We start from the raw sequence: 16,828 nt of genomic DNA on the forward strand, positions 1-16,828 counted from the left end.
TCTTAAAGAGTATGCAATCCATGTGATCTAGGTGCGACAATAAAGTAGTAGTGTATAGTAGTCAACCATAATATGCATCTCTAACACCACCATTTGTAATGTGCACCCTTAAAGTCATTCGGTTTTAACACAATCGCAAAGCCAGCAACCGGGACAAGCCTACTACATTTTTGGTTTGTTAAAAATTATAGGAAATTCAGCGGTAATTTAATCAATAAAAAGGTAATCAATATATTTGTGACATGATGTATGTGAATGTGTGATCTAAGTGTGATGAGCATGTAGAAAATACTAGCAAACATGAATTTCATCCAAAGTTTTATTGGATAATAAGCAAGAATAACATATCCATAGACATAGCTGGATGCGCTAGTCAACATAGTGTCTGTCAGTGTAGATGTCCTACATAGCGCAGTGATTTACCAAGAAGAAGAGGATGAAGTGAGCAGTTATATCACCTCCGCTCCCTAAAATATAATCGTCAACTTCAAAGACGTACAAAGTCCAACCATATAAATTAAGTTAACATCCAATCGACCCCCTATATGGTACTAAACCAAAAAAACACACTTTACTCAGTACATGCTTCCGCATTTATTTAATTATTCATATGGTTTAAGCTATAACTAACATATGAAGTCCCTAAACATTTCAACGGATCACTTCGGGTTAGCTTAAATTAGAATTATACTCCATCCGTTTCGTTTTAGTTGTCGCTGGATAGTATAAAATTGCACTATCCAGCGACAACTAAAACGAAACGGAGGGAGTAGATTTTTGTAGGTCTTCAATAAAAACCATGAAACTTAATATTTCGCTTATCAATATTATAAAATTATAGTATATTTTACGAGTAATCTCTCTCTTATTTACCATACGAGAAAAGTTATCAGATTGTACTTTAATTTTATCATGGATGTCCTAGTGCCCTGCTCTCTCCTCCGTGTATATAATGTATAATCGTCTCTGGTTCAAAAACAAATAAATATATTTAATTTTTATTATACTATCGCATTTGTACGTATATATAGAAAAACTGCGTCTTATAATAAGACTATAATAAAAAAACTGTTACACCTTATATACTAGGACACTTATATACTAGGAGAGAATGAGTATTTGCTAGCGAATAATACAACTAAGGGATAGTTTGGGAACTACATTTTTCTATATGATTTCTATTTTCCCATGAAAAAATGAAATAATTTTCCTTAGAAAAATAAAAACCTCTTGGAAAAATTTGGTTCCCAAACTAGCCCTAAAAGTTAAAAAAAACCAAACAAGATTTTGTGGGAAGGTAACTTTTTTCTTTTGCAAATGGTAGGTATGCGACTTTGGTTTTGCTCCTTTCGCCGGAAAGGCAGGGGCAGCAATAACACCATCACTCCATCAGCGAGCGAGCGACCGAGGGCGTGTTTGCCGCCATGGCCCAACAGCCTGGCTGCGTTTCCGGGCTACAGCTTCTGTGTTTGCGTCGTCTGGCTTGCTCGGGAGCCAGGCTGTGCGCGTGCAAATTGAACCTCTCAGCCTGGCTCCACAAAAACGAGCTCAAGGTCCGTTTCCTGGGAGCCTGGCTGCTCGTGGCGCAAGGATTCTGCATTTAGGTAGTTTTGGTCTTCTAGCCTGGCTACATATTGGATGACAAACACCAACTCATCTTAGCCAGGCTCATATGGTACAAGTGCACAAATAAAGTGAGTTGCAGTAACTGGGACAGGCTAGCCTCAACCTTAACCAATTAAACGGGCCGAGCTGGCCAGTGGACAGGGTCACAAACACGCCCCGAGTGACCGAGACCGAGACGAGAAAATGCAGGCCACAACGGCGCACAGACGTCTAGGATGGATAGACGATAGAGGCCGGGCCGCCGGCGGGCCGAAGTCCAATTCCCTACCGAAACGAGGGGACGTTTCGTGATAGTGCGACGAGCCGACGATAAAGCGGTGGCAGCACAATGTGGGGGTCACGTGGCTCGAAGGAACACGTGGGGAGGAGCGCGTCTCGAGGGCGGCCTACGACAGTACGACTGGTACGAGTACGATGTTTGCACTGCAGCTGCACGGCTGCTCTGACTTCTCCAGGCCGCTTGGATACCGACGGATGCTCAGTGCTGTTCGGCTGACATTCACAACCATGAAATATCTCTCCAAGGCAAATAAAGTTGCTGAATATTGGCATTTGCTCCTACAGTAACATTACGATCGGTGTGTTTGGTTGATATATAAAAAGGAACAAAAGAAGACGGCTACATTTTTATAGTCTACATTTTTATAGTGTTTGGATAAAAGTAACGCGGAGACGAGGTGAACACTGTAGCAACTTTTGATGACGACATGGTCTAAAAAATCGAGAGGACGATGTCACCTCCGCCTATCCTACTTTTGACCTCAACCCAAACACAAGATTATATTTTCCAATGGCGGAGTGAATTTGACGCCATGAACGCAAATGTGACATCTCCAGATCTCCTTCAAGTCAGTTCGTATTCAAGCAGACAGGAGAACATTTGGGCAATCAGGGTCCCCCATGTGTCAGCAGTGGCAAGCATGAAAGCTATTCCTGACAAAGTGACAACCCCCCCTCTCCCTCCCAAAAGAAAAAGATAGGAGCGAAAACCCCTCAACTGTGTGTGTTAATTCGGTGGGTGACCGAAATGTCAACTGCTCCAGTACACGTGTGTAGACGAGGGTCCAGAATTGTGTTACAGCCACCGTGTGCGACAGCTGTACCAAACCAAGTCCCGTCCACTGACCTGACTGATTCGATGCGCCCTCATCCATCAGCCTGCCACACCCAGACGCTGCCAAACTAGCAGGCAGTCAAATCATCTCATGCACTAACAGTAACAGTTAACAGGTGAGAAAACAAAAATCTCGCGCCACAACAAGCTTTCTGAACCATCCAACACGACGATGGAACGGCTTCACGTGCCGTGTGACCACCGTTTCAGCAGGCAGCAGGCTTCAGCAGCACACTGGCATATCGACGTGCCACCGTCTCAACAGGCCTCAGCAGCATAGTACCGAAGCCTTTCAACGTAAATATGGAGAGGCTACAACCTGGTTTCAGGTCAGCTTTTCTCATGGTCAGCCAATGGCTCCAACAAAGCAAGGAGACAGCTGCAGATGCAGGAACCTGCCCAGACAGACAGGCACAAAGATGGCGGCACCATCGCCTCGGGCGCAAGTAGACACACACACACAAGCATCACACTTCACAAGGGAACTAGACGAGAACGTCTTTCAAGTTACGTTAGCGATGCCCAGCAGGAATACCAGACAAAAATCACCCAAATGCAAGGTGAAAAGAATGACACGCAAAACGACTAATATTCACATTCCAAGGTACAATCGACGCGCAAAAGTCCTACGGGTATTACTACAAAATTTACCGTGTTATTCAGGGTCCTGTCTATTGCCTGGCTGCTGCTGCTGGCAGATTCCCCTTCTTAGCAACACTCTTCACGGCCCTGATAGCACCGTTCACCGCCACACTATCCGGCTTGGGCTGGCAGCTGCTGGACGGTGGGCTTGCTTTGTTAGCATCTTTCGCGGGCGTGCTAGCCTGGCTGCTGGCTGGTACTCCAGAACTGACAAACGTGGCAATGCTATTCGTCATTTGGCAGCCTTTCGCGTCTATGGCATGCTTCGGGGGAGGAGCTTGGCAACCAGCGGGGACAAGGGCGGCTGCCCTCCTTGTTAGTGTTCTTCTAATTGGGGCGTTGGCATTGACTGTGTCAACTATGCCGCGTGGGGTCCCTGCTGCCAAATGTGAGATAGGGATTGTAGCCTTCTTTCCGGTTGATGCCACTCCAGCAGCTACAGGCTTACCTCTCCCAGCCGCAGTTACAGGGTTAGCTTTCCCGTCCACAGGAGTCAGTTTCAGTGGGTTCTTCTGGCTGCCAACAAGACCTTGGGCTTGGGAAGCACTGTTGGTACACTTGCTTTTATTCAGATCATCCGTGTTTAAGTGTGCTCCTTGAGAAGCAACATATTGATCGAACTCTAGCATGTCTTTATCTTTGGGATCTAATATCCCAACCTTTAGTGTATCTGGCTGCTTTGATTTGGGATCCATGGTTTCTTGATGCATTGCCTTGGGATCTGCATTTTCTGGCTGCTTTGCCTTGGGACCCGTGGTTTCTGGTTGCTTTGCCTTGGTATCCACAGTTTCCGGCTGCTTTGCATCTTCAGGGAATAAGTCATCTAACGTAATCGCACAAAATTCAGAGCCATCCTCATTTTCCTCGCTGTCGCATGGGACAGGTGCTAGTGTGGTACCCAATGCCTTCTTAGTTTCCGCTCCAGCAGGTGGCCCTGATTGATTAACTGCAGAAACTCCTGAAACACCATTAACTGCGCTAGCATTTAGAGATTCTAGGTGCTGGGAGCCCCCAGATTGTGTCCCATGATCAAAGCTTGCAGAAGATTTCAAAGATGTTGCTCCTAGAGATCTTATGTGCACAGCATTCTTAGATTGTGCAGCTTTTAAAAGATTTGCGGCAGTTGAGGCTGTGGCAAGTCGCCCACCAGCAGCAATTGCTGCTGCTTGTATTGAGGAAGGACTGAAAGTAGAATTTGGCAGAGCTGCTTGCTTCTTCCGTGTATTATTTGAAGCATTTGACAATTTTGGTGGCGCACCTTGGCCAGGAGCTTGTTGCCCATGACGAAGCGGAGACTGAACTTCAGCTGCCACACGCAGAGGTTGGACTGGCAGCGCCAGTGCCGGTGCCAGTGAAGGGGTTACTGCAGATCTTACTTGTGGCATCTTAGGAGCAAACGCTGTAGACTTATGCTGAATGCTTTGTTCACGTCCTGCATGCACAATTTACGTGCAAGAACCACAAAGACAGGACACGGTTACAACAGCAGCCATGCATAATCAAAGACACAGAACAATGTTCGAGTTGTTGATAGTTCAGCGTAGAAGCACTATGCTAAAATATCAGCTTTCTTGGTGAAGCATCAAAACCCTATAAATACCTGATCTTAGTGCAGATGATACAGGCATAGGACCGACAGCCAAATGAAGTGCCTTGATAGTTGCTGATCTTTCTTCTGAGCCAACAGAGGCGTGTTTAGTGCTAGCAGGCTTGGTTGATCCTCCTGGGCGTTTTAGTGCCCATCTCTGAAAGGAGGTGGTACATATTAACCTTTTTACAAAATATTCTAATGTACGTTATCTAAATTAGGATAAGAGGAATTCTCAAGGCAACACCAAAATAGTACTCAAGTTTGACTAAAATTATAGAGAGAGTTACAAAGACTTATAACATCAAATAGGTATACTATTATAATTAATGAAGAATCTAATGGTACTTATGGTATCATAAATATTATTTTATTATATAAATTTGATCAGACCTAAGATGCTTTGACTCTCCAAAAAAAGTTGAAAAAAATGTCTTGTAATTTGGGGCGGAAGTAAATCAATTCCTAGACTTGTCTTAAGTCAAATTTTCCTATGCTTGACCGAATTTATAGAAAAAGGCACAAATATTTATGACATCAAATGAGCACATTATGAAATTATATTTTATGGTGTATCTGGTTCATAAATTTTGGCACCCTTTTCTATAAATTCAGTCAAACTTAAAAAAGTTTGACTTAAGGCAACTGGGATGGAGGGAGTAGTATTAAAAACAACAAAACACATGAAATAAGCCAACCAATTGGGACCTAGTAATAAGAACAAATAAACATTGAACTCCAGGATATGAAGGGACAAGAAAAGATTTGATGGTAGATCTGGAAACCCAAGCATAGACACAATTCTTCAGTAAAGCACCAGATCCATGCAAATGGATATTATGCCTCTGTCATTGAAGTATATTCGAGAAGTGTGCAACAGTAGATTAAGATGGCTTCAGGATAATTCCCGACACATGTAAATAAGGATGCAATATGGCAGAACAGTGCATGATATTTCTCCCTCTGTGCCAAAATAAAATTCGTTTTGCATTTCTAGTGGATTCATACAATATTTAGTGTGTGTGTTCTACATATGTATCTACATTGATCATCATCTAGTTGAATATAGACATAAAAATCAAGAGCCAAAATGAATACTATTTTGGAACGGAGGGAGTACACAATTGAAAAGGTGACACAATATTACCTGAGATAACTGATCAGGCGTTCTTGTATTATCAAAGTTACATTTATGCAAAATGACCTCCCAATTTCCTTCACCATACTTCTGCACACCAGCTGCTAGGTCTGCATCCTCCTCTTTAGACCAAGCTTTTGCCTTTTTTCTCTTTTTAGAAGCTCCATTTGGATCCAAATGAGTAGGAGAGGGTACTATATGAGATAACTGTTTTGGATTGGAAACAGGACATGTAACATTTGTTACACGATGACTCTGAGCAAGCTGCTTAGATGGAACCCGCACTATCTTTTCATTTTGAGTGTTCAGCGCAGGAACATCCAAATTAATGCGATGACCCGAGGCTTGCTCACGTGAAGATCTGGATATTAGCGCCTACAAAATGTATTATATGTTAAGAGTACCTAAGGTATCAACAAATTAGGAATGCATACAACATAACAAAACAAGACATGTATCATGATAACACATTATAAAACCACATATAGAACTACTAACGAGTATCAAACTCATGATTCTTTCCAGCAAATTGTCATACAAGGATAACATTTATTTTCAATAAACCAAATACAATGGACATTTCATGTCATTATGCGTAGATACTACCAATTACAGAGTTGACATAAGCAAGCGCTATGAGTCCCTCGCTAAAGCCCTGTTTGGATACAAAGTTTTTTTGGAATTCAGGGAAGATACTAAGGTTTTGCAAATTACATTGGTTTTGGAAAGGTAAGAGGTGTTTGGATAAAATAAGTAATGTAGTTCAAAAAAAACATGGGTATTGCTAAAAGCCTAAAACTGTAGTATTTTTAGAGTTCTAGAACCTCCAGAGGTGAGAAAGGCAATCCCTGGTGCAGTGGTGAGAGATGTCTCACTAAGTCACCAAGTCTGAGGTTCAATCCAGCTCATGGGTGAAGTTTTGGTAAGCCACTAGCCTCTCTATTTTGATATTTAACTTTATATTATTGTCTGAAATTATAATGTATTGGTATTTTTCCTATGTTGTTTAAAACTACGTTTAAACAAAGTTTAAACGTTTAAAAGTCAAAATTTCAACCATGAGCGTTCCAACGTTTTATCGTTTTAATAACCTTGGCATTTGCGGTGCAAGGCTTGCCTCGACCATACTCATGTGGGAGCCTACGGCACTGGATCTGCCACTTTTTTAGAACCTTTAGGCAGAACCCCTTTTTTTTAAACCATAATTTTGCGCCACCAAAGTTGCTCAAATCGACCAATGAACATTGGAATGGTGTTCAGGCATATCATCATCTGAGGGCAGTGGCAGCATCCAACACCTTCATGTTACATAACCTTTTTTGTAAGAGGCTTTGTTGAGACATTCTACAAGACCCATCTTGTAAATTTAAAATTAAATAAAATGGAAGTTCATATTCCTAAATACTGAAAAGGAGAAATAAATTTCGGCAAGCAATCATAAGAACTCACTTTTCACCAAACAAAAACTTGCAAGTTTTCTTTTTATTTGTACAAAAATTCAACTATATTTCATTGCCATCTGATATCTATGGCAAAGTGAAGCTTTATCCTCCAGTTGCTAACAAGGCATCAATCAAACTTTTGAAGAGTCAACATTGTGTATCAAGCTATCAACCATAATCTATCTAAAATACTAAATCCATGCCAGAATAACTATTGACTTATCCAAGTCATGGACCAGATCAACTGCTATACAGGCTGAAATGTTAGGCCAGGCCATCTTGCCTGTAATAACCTAATAGGTAGATGTAATAGCACTAATGCACTATCCGGGCGCACTACAAGATGTGGTGCTCACAGATCAAGAAGATCAACGCAGTTGGAGATTTTCTGAAAACGGTAAATACTCTGCTAGATCGGCCTATCTCCTGTCCTTTGAGGGCTCAATCGGTTTCAAACATTGGCGACGTATTTGGAAATCTTGGGCTCCTCCGAAATGCAAAATGTTTCTTTGGTTGGCTGCTAGGAAAAGATGTTGGACTGCAGACCGGTTATCAAACAGAGGTCTCCCCCATCCTGTGCTTTGTGTTTTCTGCGACCAGGGGCAAGAGACTGTGCACCACATCCTCGCTACCTGCGTCTTCTCGAGGGATTCCTGGTTCAGAGTGTTATCACGCCTTCGGATGGCCTCTAGGGTGCCGGAGCAGTCTGAAAATAACTTTATTGAATGGTGGAAGCGAGCTGTTTCGTCCCTCTCCAAGTCAACCAGTAAAGGTTTCAACACCTTGATCATTCTCAGTGCTTGGGTTCTGTGGAAACACAGGAACGCCATTGTGTTCGATGGAGCTAGGCCCTGTGTTCAATCGGTCCTTAGATTAAGATCCTTTGAAGAAGAAAGGCATCTTTGGGGCTATGCAAGTGCCTCTGACCAGCTAGCTCTTGGTTAGGAGAGGGGTATAGGATAGGGTTTTTCCTCCTTTGTTGTTGGTCAGGTCTCGCTCTCGTTTCTGTAGTCTTGTAATTTTGGTTGAGGATCTCCTATTTTGTCCGGGATAGAGGACTGGTTTTGTATCGGACTTTTCCTCTTCTTAATACAATTATACGCAGCTCTCCTGTGTATTAGAGAAAAAATAATAGCACTATCCTTGATTCCTTGCTAGCCCAATCAGCATTCCGCGACACCTGATTACAGGCCTTTTCAGCCCATGACAATTGACAAGCACACACCCACCCACATGTGTAGCAAGCATCATCATTCACACCAGCATTTCCCCTCTGGCATCCGACCCCGCTCCTCACCCAAATCCCAACATCGCAAGCTACCAGACACCCCAACCTCCTACCGCCACCTATGGGTAGCTCCTCCAACACTATTGATGCTCCCAGGCTCCCAGCACTGGTTCTCTCTCCAATAGTCCAGTGCATGCCTACCTGAGCCTGATGTGTCCCTCCGCTTGGTACTGCGTCTCATGGGCTGTAAAACTGCAATGACTCTTGCTGCCAGGCATCACGGGCACCTACTGGGCATCAGGCCATCAGCGACTGGTGCATCCCACCCTTACCCAACAGATACCAGTTCTCTACAACTACCACAAAGCTGCCTCTAAACTTAAAAGCCAGTTTGGTAGAGCTCCTCCTGCTCCAGATTCTCTGTGAAAAGTGATTCTCTGACTGAAATTGATTCTATATGATTCTCTAGAATAAACTCTATGCATACTGTGATTCTGGACATGGAGTGAATCATGGAGAAGCTCTTTCTCCAGCTCCCAGCCTCCTAGTTCATTTCAAAGAATCACTTCACAAAATCAGCAAAGAATCACTTCAGTATAAAAACTGTTTGGAAGCTGGATTCAGCCTGGAAGCTGCTCTAGGAGCCCTGCCAAACTGGCCCTATGATTTTTTTTCTTGCTATTTGAATTTCAAAACATTGCATCAAGTCTGTTGGAACTTGGAATAAAGTGAGGCTTCTATTGTTGGAATATGTGAAACCCTAACCCTAATCCTGGGTTGGGAGTATATTATATATAGGAGTTAGGTGGGCCAAAGCCCATGACAATAGGGGTAATCAGGGAAATACAGGGAAACCCTAACCTAACCCTAAACAGTGGTCTAACATCTACAACCATTCTGGATAAGGTTGCAGTAAAAGATTAGTTTGAGCAAGTCAATCACAATAGCGCAGCACATCAGTATACTTTTTTTAGATAAAGAAACAGTGTCCCGGCCTTTACACTTACGAATAAGTGTATGTGTTCTAAACACTTCCGGATACTTGATCGTGGTAAAATAAGGTATTGAAAAATGGCAGGCAATGCTACACAAGCAGGTGCCTCTCGCTCATCCTGGATATTTTAGAGCATCGTCAATTCAATGAAAAAAAGGAGCACTAAACAGGATTTGGTATCATACGTTCTAAAATCGGAATGACCATCCTACAGTATGGTTTCCAGACATGAAGTGATACCTTGGCCAATGCAGAGGCCTCAGATAAAGCTTCCTTGGTCTCGCTGGGATTGGGTTCAAGCTCCAATTCCAGGTCACTGTCATCGCCCTACAATTGTCAAGAAGATGCACATAAAAAATATAGCACGAATTACAGAAGGAGCAGCCAACACAAGAACAGACCGAAATCCTGTGTGTGCTACCTTAAGATCCAAACAATCACCACTACAGAAGTCCAAGCTACTTGATGCCTTGGCGCCTTGCAAGCCAATCCAAAAGGGAAAGCAAAATCTAGGGTTTGGGTGGGGTAGGATTACAAACCAGAGGCAGGTCACCGGCTTCGATGCTCTCGTTTAGGTCGTGGTGATATGCTAAGTAGCGCCAGAGCATCTGGTACTCGCGGGCGGAGGTGATCCCCGTGGCCGACTTCGCCACCACCGCCCTCCAGTCGATGATCCGGCCCTCCGCATGCTGCGCCACCTCCTGCAGCGCCGTCAGGATCGTCCCCGGATTGTACCTGTGCGGGGGGAGAAGGATTGCAAGCGACGCGGTGAAGTAAAACCCTAGGAGAAAGCGAGCTGCCCGAGGAGAGAGCGGTGAAGTAAAACCCTAGGCGTAAGGAGGAGGAAGGACGGACGGACGGACCTTTGGAGGAGGCAGACGTCGTCCTCGGAGAGGTGGCGCTTTCGTTTTCCCTTGCCCGCGGCCGGCGCCGCAGCTGCCATGTCCCGGCAGGTCGGCGTTTGGTGGGGCAGCTGCAGTCCTCGACTCCTCGTACTTGTTTGTTTTGCGGAATAGTTGTGATTTAGCGAGCAACTGTATTTAATGGAATAGCATCTCCACCAAATTACAATAAGGCCCGTTTGTTTCGTTGTAATTGAATTCCATTTTAATAATTATAATTTAGACAAAACTAATTAAGTTTATATATTTATATATGTAATATATTTGTATATTATCCTAAATCATATGAGAGAGATAGTTATATACTACATTTATGTTATAGAGGCGCAAGTAGAAGAATATGCTATAAGTTGTACATCAGAAAAATAGCATGTAAATCTATAGAATCCATTTCCATCTCTCACCTCATGAATTTGAAGTAGGCTTATATGATAACTTTGGAAAGTAGTGGAATGTCATATTCTACAAAAATAGTCTATTTAATTAGTAAGATTTCAATTTCTCGAAATGAAAGGAAACAAACGGGCCCTAAATAGTCTCTATTTTCTATAAAAAAATACTTTATCTAAAAGTGCAAATAGTATGAGTTGGAGGTTTTGCCGAATCTCATTTTTTTAGCTCGTGTGTTGATGTTCATCTTGAATCTTGATCTTTTCTCGGCTCCTACCACACCTTTTTTTTGTGCCCGTTACCTACATCTAGAGCTGACAATGGGCTCTAAATTTTACACTATAAGATTTAAGGATCAGATCATTTTGTGCCCGTTACCTACATCTAGAGCTCGTGTGTTGATGTTCATCTTGAATCTTGATCTTTTCTCGGCTCCTACCACACCTTTTTTTGTGCCCGTTACCTACATCTAGAGCTGACAATGGACTCTATTTCTATTTATTTTTGAACTACAAATTATTTAGGGCCCTACCATTTTGAGAAGAAGCATTTGGATCACGATCCATTACCATCCCTGTCTACATCTTATAACGTTATCTCTGTCGGATGTCGGAGACGACACTCTAGCCAGGTGACGGAGTGCACCCGTCTAATCCTGTTAACTAGAGAGAGTCTAGAGATTGCCTGATTAGTTGTAATAACTCCAAAACACAAGGGTTACAATGGTTCGGGCTACCGGAGCGTAATACATTATATCCTCTGTGAGCTGTATTGCATGAGGAACGGAAGTCAGTATGTGTCTGAGGGTCTCCTGGGGAGTCTGCCATGTGAAAAGCCTGAGTTGGAACCCTTGGTGGGTGTGTGCTCTTCCCTTTTATAGCCTAAGGGATACACGTACATAGCGGTCTAGCCCCGACAAGTGGGCCTGGTAAATCTAATGCTAGATATGCAAAAGGCGAAGTGGTGGCTTGGACGGATATCTTCTCTTGGCCTCCGTGTAGATCTCCTGGCTTGTCACGCCCTTGCCACGTCTAGTCGGAGCACAAGCGCAGGCGTAGGTTGCGGCATAGGCTGATATGTTGTTGTGCGCAGGGGTATGGACAGTGTAGTCATGTCTTCTCCGCCTATGCTGTCACGTCCGGCTCCGACAAAACGGCGCTTCATGATGGCGTCTTCCACGCACGTGGCACAGCGGCCTCGATAACGCGTGGATGTCACACCCGGATTTTGGGGCACCAAGACCCGGGCGCGAACATAATCACCAGGTGTGCTGGGACCAAGTCTCACACATATGATGAATCATGGCACAGGATCGAATGTCACATTTTTACTACATAACAGGAGTTTTGTACAAAATAAATAAATAAATACATTATATGGAGACAACGGTCCAGCAACCCAAAGTTGACTGGGAGACGACGGCCTAGACCTCTCACGAACACATCGCAGCATCCTCCAAGCGCCTCATCCTGCGGTACCTGTTCTTGACCTGTGGGGGGGGTGAGACAGTAAGAGTGAGCTCACATACTGAAAGAGAAATGTGCCTTTGGGCCATTTCTAAGTATTTTGGTGATTGAGTGCCAACGCAAGTGCTTTTGTGTTGATCTATGCAATGTGGTGAACAAAGTGCAAATCATGTCAAAAGGTATGTTTCTAGACTTAGTACATTGTTTTATGGACTAATGTATTGTGTCTAAGTGCTGGAAACAGGAAAGATTGAATTGGAAATGAGATGGCTCTGTTCAGCCAAAGTCAGCTCGGTCTGGGTGCACCGGACTGTCCGGTGGTGCACCGGACTGTGTCCGGTGCGCCAGGCTGGCTCAGGCGAACTGGCTGCTCTCGGGAAGAAATTAACGGCGTACGGCTATAATTCACCGGACTGTCCGGTGTGCACCGGACAGTGTCCGGTGAACCAACGGTCGACCGGGCCAACGGTCGGCCGCGCGATCTGCGCGGGACACGTGGCCGAGCCAACGGCTAGAAGGAGGCACCGGACAGTGTCCGGTGCGCCAACGGCTCTCAAACTCCAACGGTCGGCTTCGCTAAATAAGGAAGGATATTCGCACCGGCCAGTGTCCGGTGGTGCACCGGACTGTCCGGTGCGCCAGGCGACAGAAGGCAAGATCAGCCTTCCTGGAATGTTCTCAACGGCTTCTAGCTGCCTTGGGGCTATAAAAGGGACCCCTAGGCGTATGGAGGAGAACATCAAGCATACTCAAAGCATTCCTAAGCACCAAGACTTCGATTCCACGCATTTGTTTCTTCGTGATAGCATCTAGAGCTCTTGTTGAGTTGTGAACTCGTCGGGTTGTGTTGCGAGCTCTTGTTGCGACTTGTGTGCGTGTTGACATTCTGATTTTGTGTCTTGTGTGTGTTGCTCATCCCTCCCTTACTCCGTGCTTCTTTGTGAACTTCAAGTGTAAGGGCGAGAGGCTCCAAGTTGTGGAGATTCCTCGCGAACGGGATTAAGAAAAGCAACGCAAAACACCGTGGTATTCAAGTGGGTCTTTGGACCGCTTGAGAGGGGTTGATTGCAACCCTCGTCCGTTGGGATGCCACAACGTGGAGTAGGCAAACATTGGTCTTGGTCGAACCACGGGATAACCACCGTGCCATCTCTGTGATTGATATCTTTGTGGTTATTGTGTTTTGTTGAGACTCCTCTCTAGCCACTTGGCAATTATTGTGCTAACACTTAACCAAGTTTTTGTGGCTTAAGTTTCAAGTTTTATAGGATCACCTATTCACCCCCCCCTCTAGGTGCTCTCAATTGGTATCAGAACCGTTCTCTTCACGAAGGGACTAATCGCCCGAAGAGATGGATCCTAAGGGGAAGGGAATCATGATCAACGATAAGGAGAAGGAGTCCTTCGTCAACGAGCCGAAGGATGACAAGCCTACCGACTCGGGCTCGAGCCACAGACGCAAAGATGGGAAGAAGAAGAAGATGAGACGCATCAAGGAGATCGTCTACTATGACGACAGCGATGAGTCCACTTCTTCCCAAAAGGACAACGAAGACAACGACTATGACAAACGAAAGACGGTTAACTCAAACTTTTCTTTCGATTATTCGCGTATCCCGCATAGCTCAAATGCACATTTGCTTTCCATCCCTCTTGGCAAACCTCCACACTTTGATGGGGAGGACTACGGATTTTGGAGTCACAAAATGCGTAGTCACTTGTTCTCTCTCCATCCAAGCATATGGGAGATTGTTGAGAATGGAATGAAATTTGATAGCTCGAATAGTCCTATATTTATTAATGAACAGATTCATAAAAATGCACAAGCTACTACTGTGCTATTAGCCTCTTTGTGCAGGGACGAGTACCATAAGGTGAGCGGCTTGGACAATGCCAAGCAGATCTGGGACACCCTCAAGATCTCTCATGAGGGGAACGACGTCACCTTACTCACCAAGATGGAGTTGGTGGAGGGCAAGCTTGGAAGATTCGCGATGATAAGGGGCGAGGAGCCAACCCAAACATACAACCGGCTCAAGACCCTCATCAACAAAATACGGAGCTACGGAAGCACGCGATGGACGGACCACGACGTCGTCCGCCTAATGCTAAGGTCCTTTACTGTACTTGATCCACACTTGGTAAACAATATTCGTGAAAATCCTAGGTACACCAAGATGTCGCCCGAAGAAGTCCTTGGAAAGTTCGTAAGTGGGCGAATGATGATCAAGGAGGCAAGGTACGTGGACGACGCGTTGAACGGTCCAATCCATGAGCTTCAACCCATTGCTCTCAAGGCAACGAGGAGCAAGGAGGCGCTACCTAGCAAGGTGGCGCAAGTTGAGGCGGCCGGGCTCAATGATGAAGAGATGGCCCTCATCATCAAGCGCTTCAAGACGTCGCTAAAGGGTCGCAAGGGACAACCAAGCAAGACCAAGACAAAGGGGAAGCGCTCATGCTTCAAATGTGGTAAGATTGGTCATTTTATTGCTAACTGTCCCGATAATGATAGTGACCAGGAACAAGGGGGAAAGAGGGAGAAGAAGAAGGCATACAAGAAGGCTAAGGGCGAGGCACACCTTGGCAAGGAATGGGACTCGGATTGTTCGTCATCCGACTCCGAAAATGAAGGACTCGCCACCACCGCCTTCAACAAGTCATCCCTCTTCCCCAACGAGCGTCACACATGCCTCATGGCGAAGGAGAAGAAGGTATGTACTCGAGACAGTACTACTTATGATTCTTCTAGTGATGATGAGTCTAGTGACGAAGAAATAGATTACTCTAGTTTATTCAAGGGATTGGATAGAACTAAAATAGATAAGATTAATGAATTGATTGATGCCTTGAATGAAAAGGATAGACTTTTAGAAAAACAAGAGGACCTTTTATATGAAGAGCATGATAAATTTGTTAGTGCACAAAATTCACTTGCTCTAGAAGTTAAAAGGAATGAAATGCTTTCTAGTGAAGTGTCTACATGTCATGACTCTATCTCTAGTTTAAAGAGAATTAACAATGATTTAAATGCTAAACTAGAAGCAGCAAATAAATCTAACTCTTGTGTAGAACATGTTATGATTTGCACTAGGTGTAAAGATTTTGACATTGATGCTTGTAGTGAACACCTAGTTTGCATTTCTAAATTAAATGATGAAGTGGATAGTCTTAATGCCCAACTTAAGACTAGCAAGAGTGAATTTGACAAGCTAAAATTTGCAAGGGATGCCTACACGATTGGTAGACACCCCTCAATTAAGGATGGACTTGGCTTCAAGAGGGAAGCCAAGAACTTAACAAGCCATAAGGCTTCCATCTCCACCAAGGAGAAAGGGAAGGCCCCTATGGCTAGTAGTGTGCAAAAGAACCATGCTTTTATGTACCATCATAGGAGACAGTCTAGAAATGCTTATAGGAGTTATAATGCTTATGATGCTTTTGATTCCCATGCCATGTTTGCCTCTAGTTCTTCCCATATGCATGGTAGAGATATGTCTAGGAAGAATATTGTTCATGCTCCTAGGAAAGTAATGAATGAACCTTCTACAATTTATTATGCTTGCAATGCTTCCTTTGCTGTTTGTAGAAAGGATAAGAAGGTAATTGCTAGGAAGTTAGGGGCCAAATGTAAGGGAGACAAAACTTGCATTTGGGTCCCTAAGACCATTGTCACTAACCTTGTAGGACCCAACAAGAGTTGGGTACCTAAGACCCAAGCCTAAATTTGCCTTGCAGGTTTATGCATCCGGAGGTTCAAGCTGGATTATCGACAGCGGATGCACAAACCATATGACGGGGGAGAAGAAGATGTTCACCTCCTACGTCAAAAACAAGGATTCCCAAGATTCAATAATATTCGGTGATGGGAACCAAGGCAAGGTAAAAGGGTTAGGTAAAATTGCTATTTCATCTGAACACTCTATATCTAATGTGTTTTTAGTTGAGTCTCTTGGATACAATTTGTTATCTGTTAGTCAATTATGCAATATGGGATATAATTGTCTATTCACAAATGTAGGTGTGTCTGTCTTTAGAAGATGTGATGGTTCACTAGCTTTTAAGGGTGTACTAGACGGCAAACTTTATTTGGTTGATTTTGCAAAAGAAGAGGTCGGTCTAGATGCATGCTTAATTGCTAAGACTTGCATGGGCTGGCTGTGGCATCGCCGCTTAGCACATGTGGGGATGAAGAACCTCCACAAGCTTCTAAAGGGAGAACACATGATAGGTCTAACTAACGTACATTTCGAAAAAGATAGACCTTGTGCAGCTTGTCAAGCAGGGAAACAGGTGGGAGG

The 16,828-nt window shown here is 44.1% G+C and overlaps 1 protein-coding gene across 1 annotated transcript; it reads right to left on the reverse strand.

The window, feature by feature from the left end:
- Window positions 1-3,187: 3,187 nt before the first annotated feature.
- Window positions 3,188-10,798, reverse strand: LOC103627275 (putative MYB DNA-binding domain superfamily protein). The gene is made up of 6 exons (XM_008647564.3): window positions 10,636-10,798; window positions 10,312-10,507; window positions 10,013-10,099; window positions 6,118-6,483; window positions 4,983-5,127; window positions 3,188-4,814 (listed from the first exon to the last, which is right to left on the reverse strand). The coding sequence occupies exons 1-6, from the start codon at window positions 10,713-10,715 to the stop codon at window positions 3,412-3,414; spliced, it is 2,277 nt and encodes a 758-aa protein (XP_008645786.1). The 5' UTR covers window positions 10,716-10,798; the 3' UTR covers window positions 3,188-3,411.
- Between the last annotated feature and the right edge of the window lie 6,030 nt (window positions 10,799-16,828).

This window comes from Zea mays, chromosome 5 (genome assembly GCF_902167145.1).
Source record: "Zea mays cultivar B73 chromosome 5, Zm-B73-REFERENCE-NAM-5.0, whole genome shotgun sequence".
Lineage (NCBI taxonomy): Eukaryota > Viridiplantae > Streptophyta > Magnoliopsida > Poales > Poaceae > Zea > Zea mays.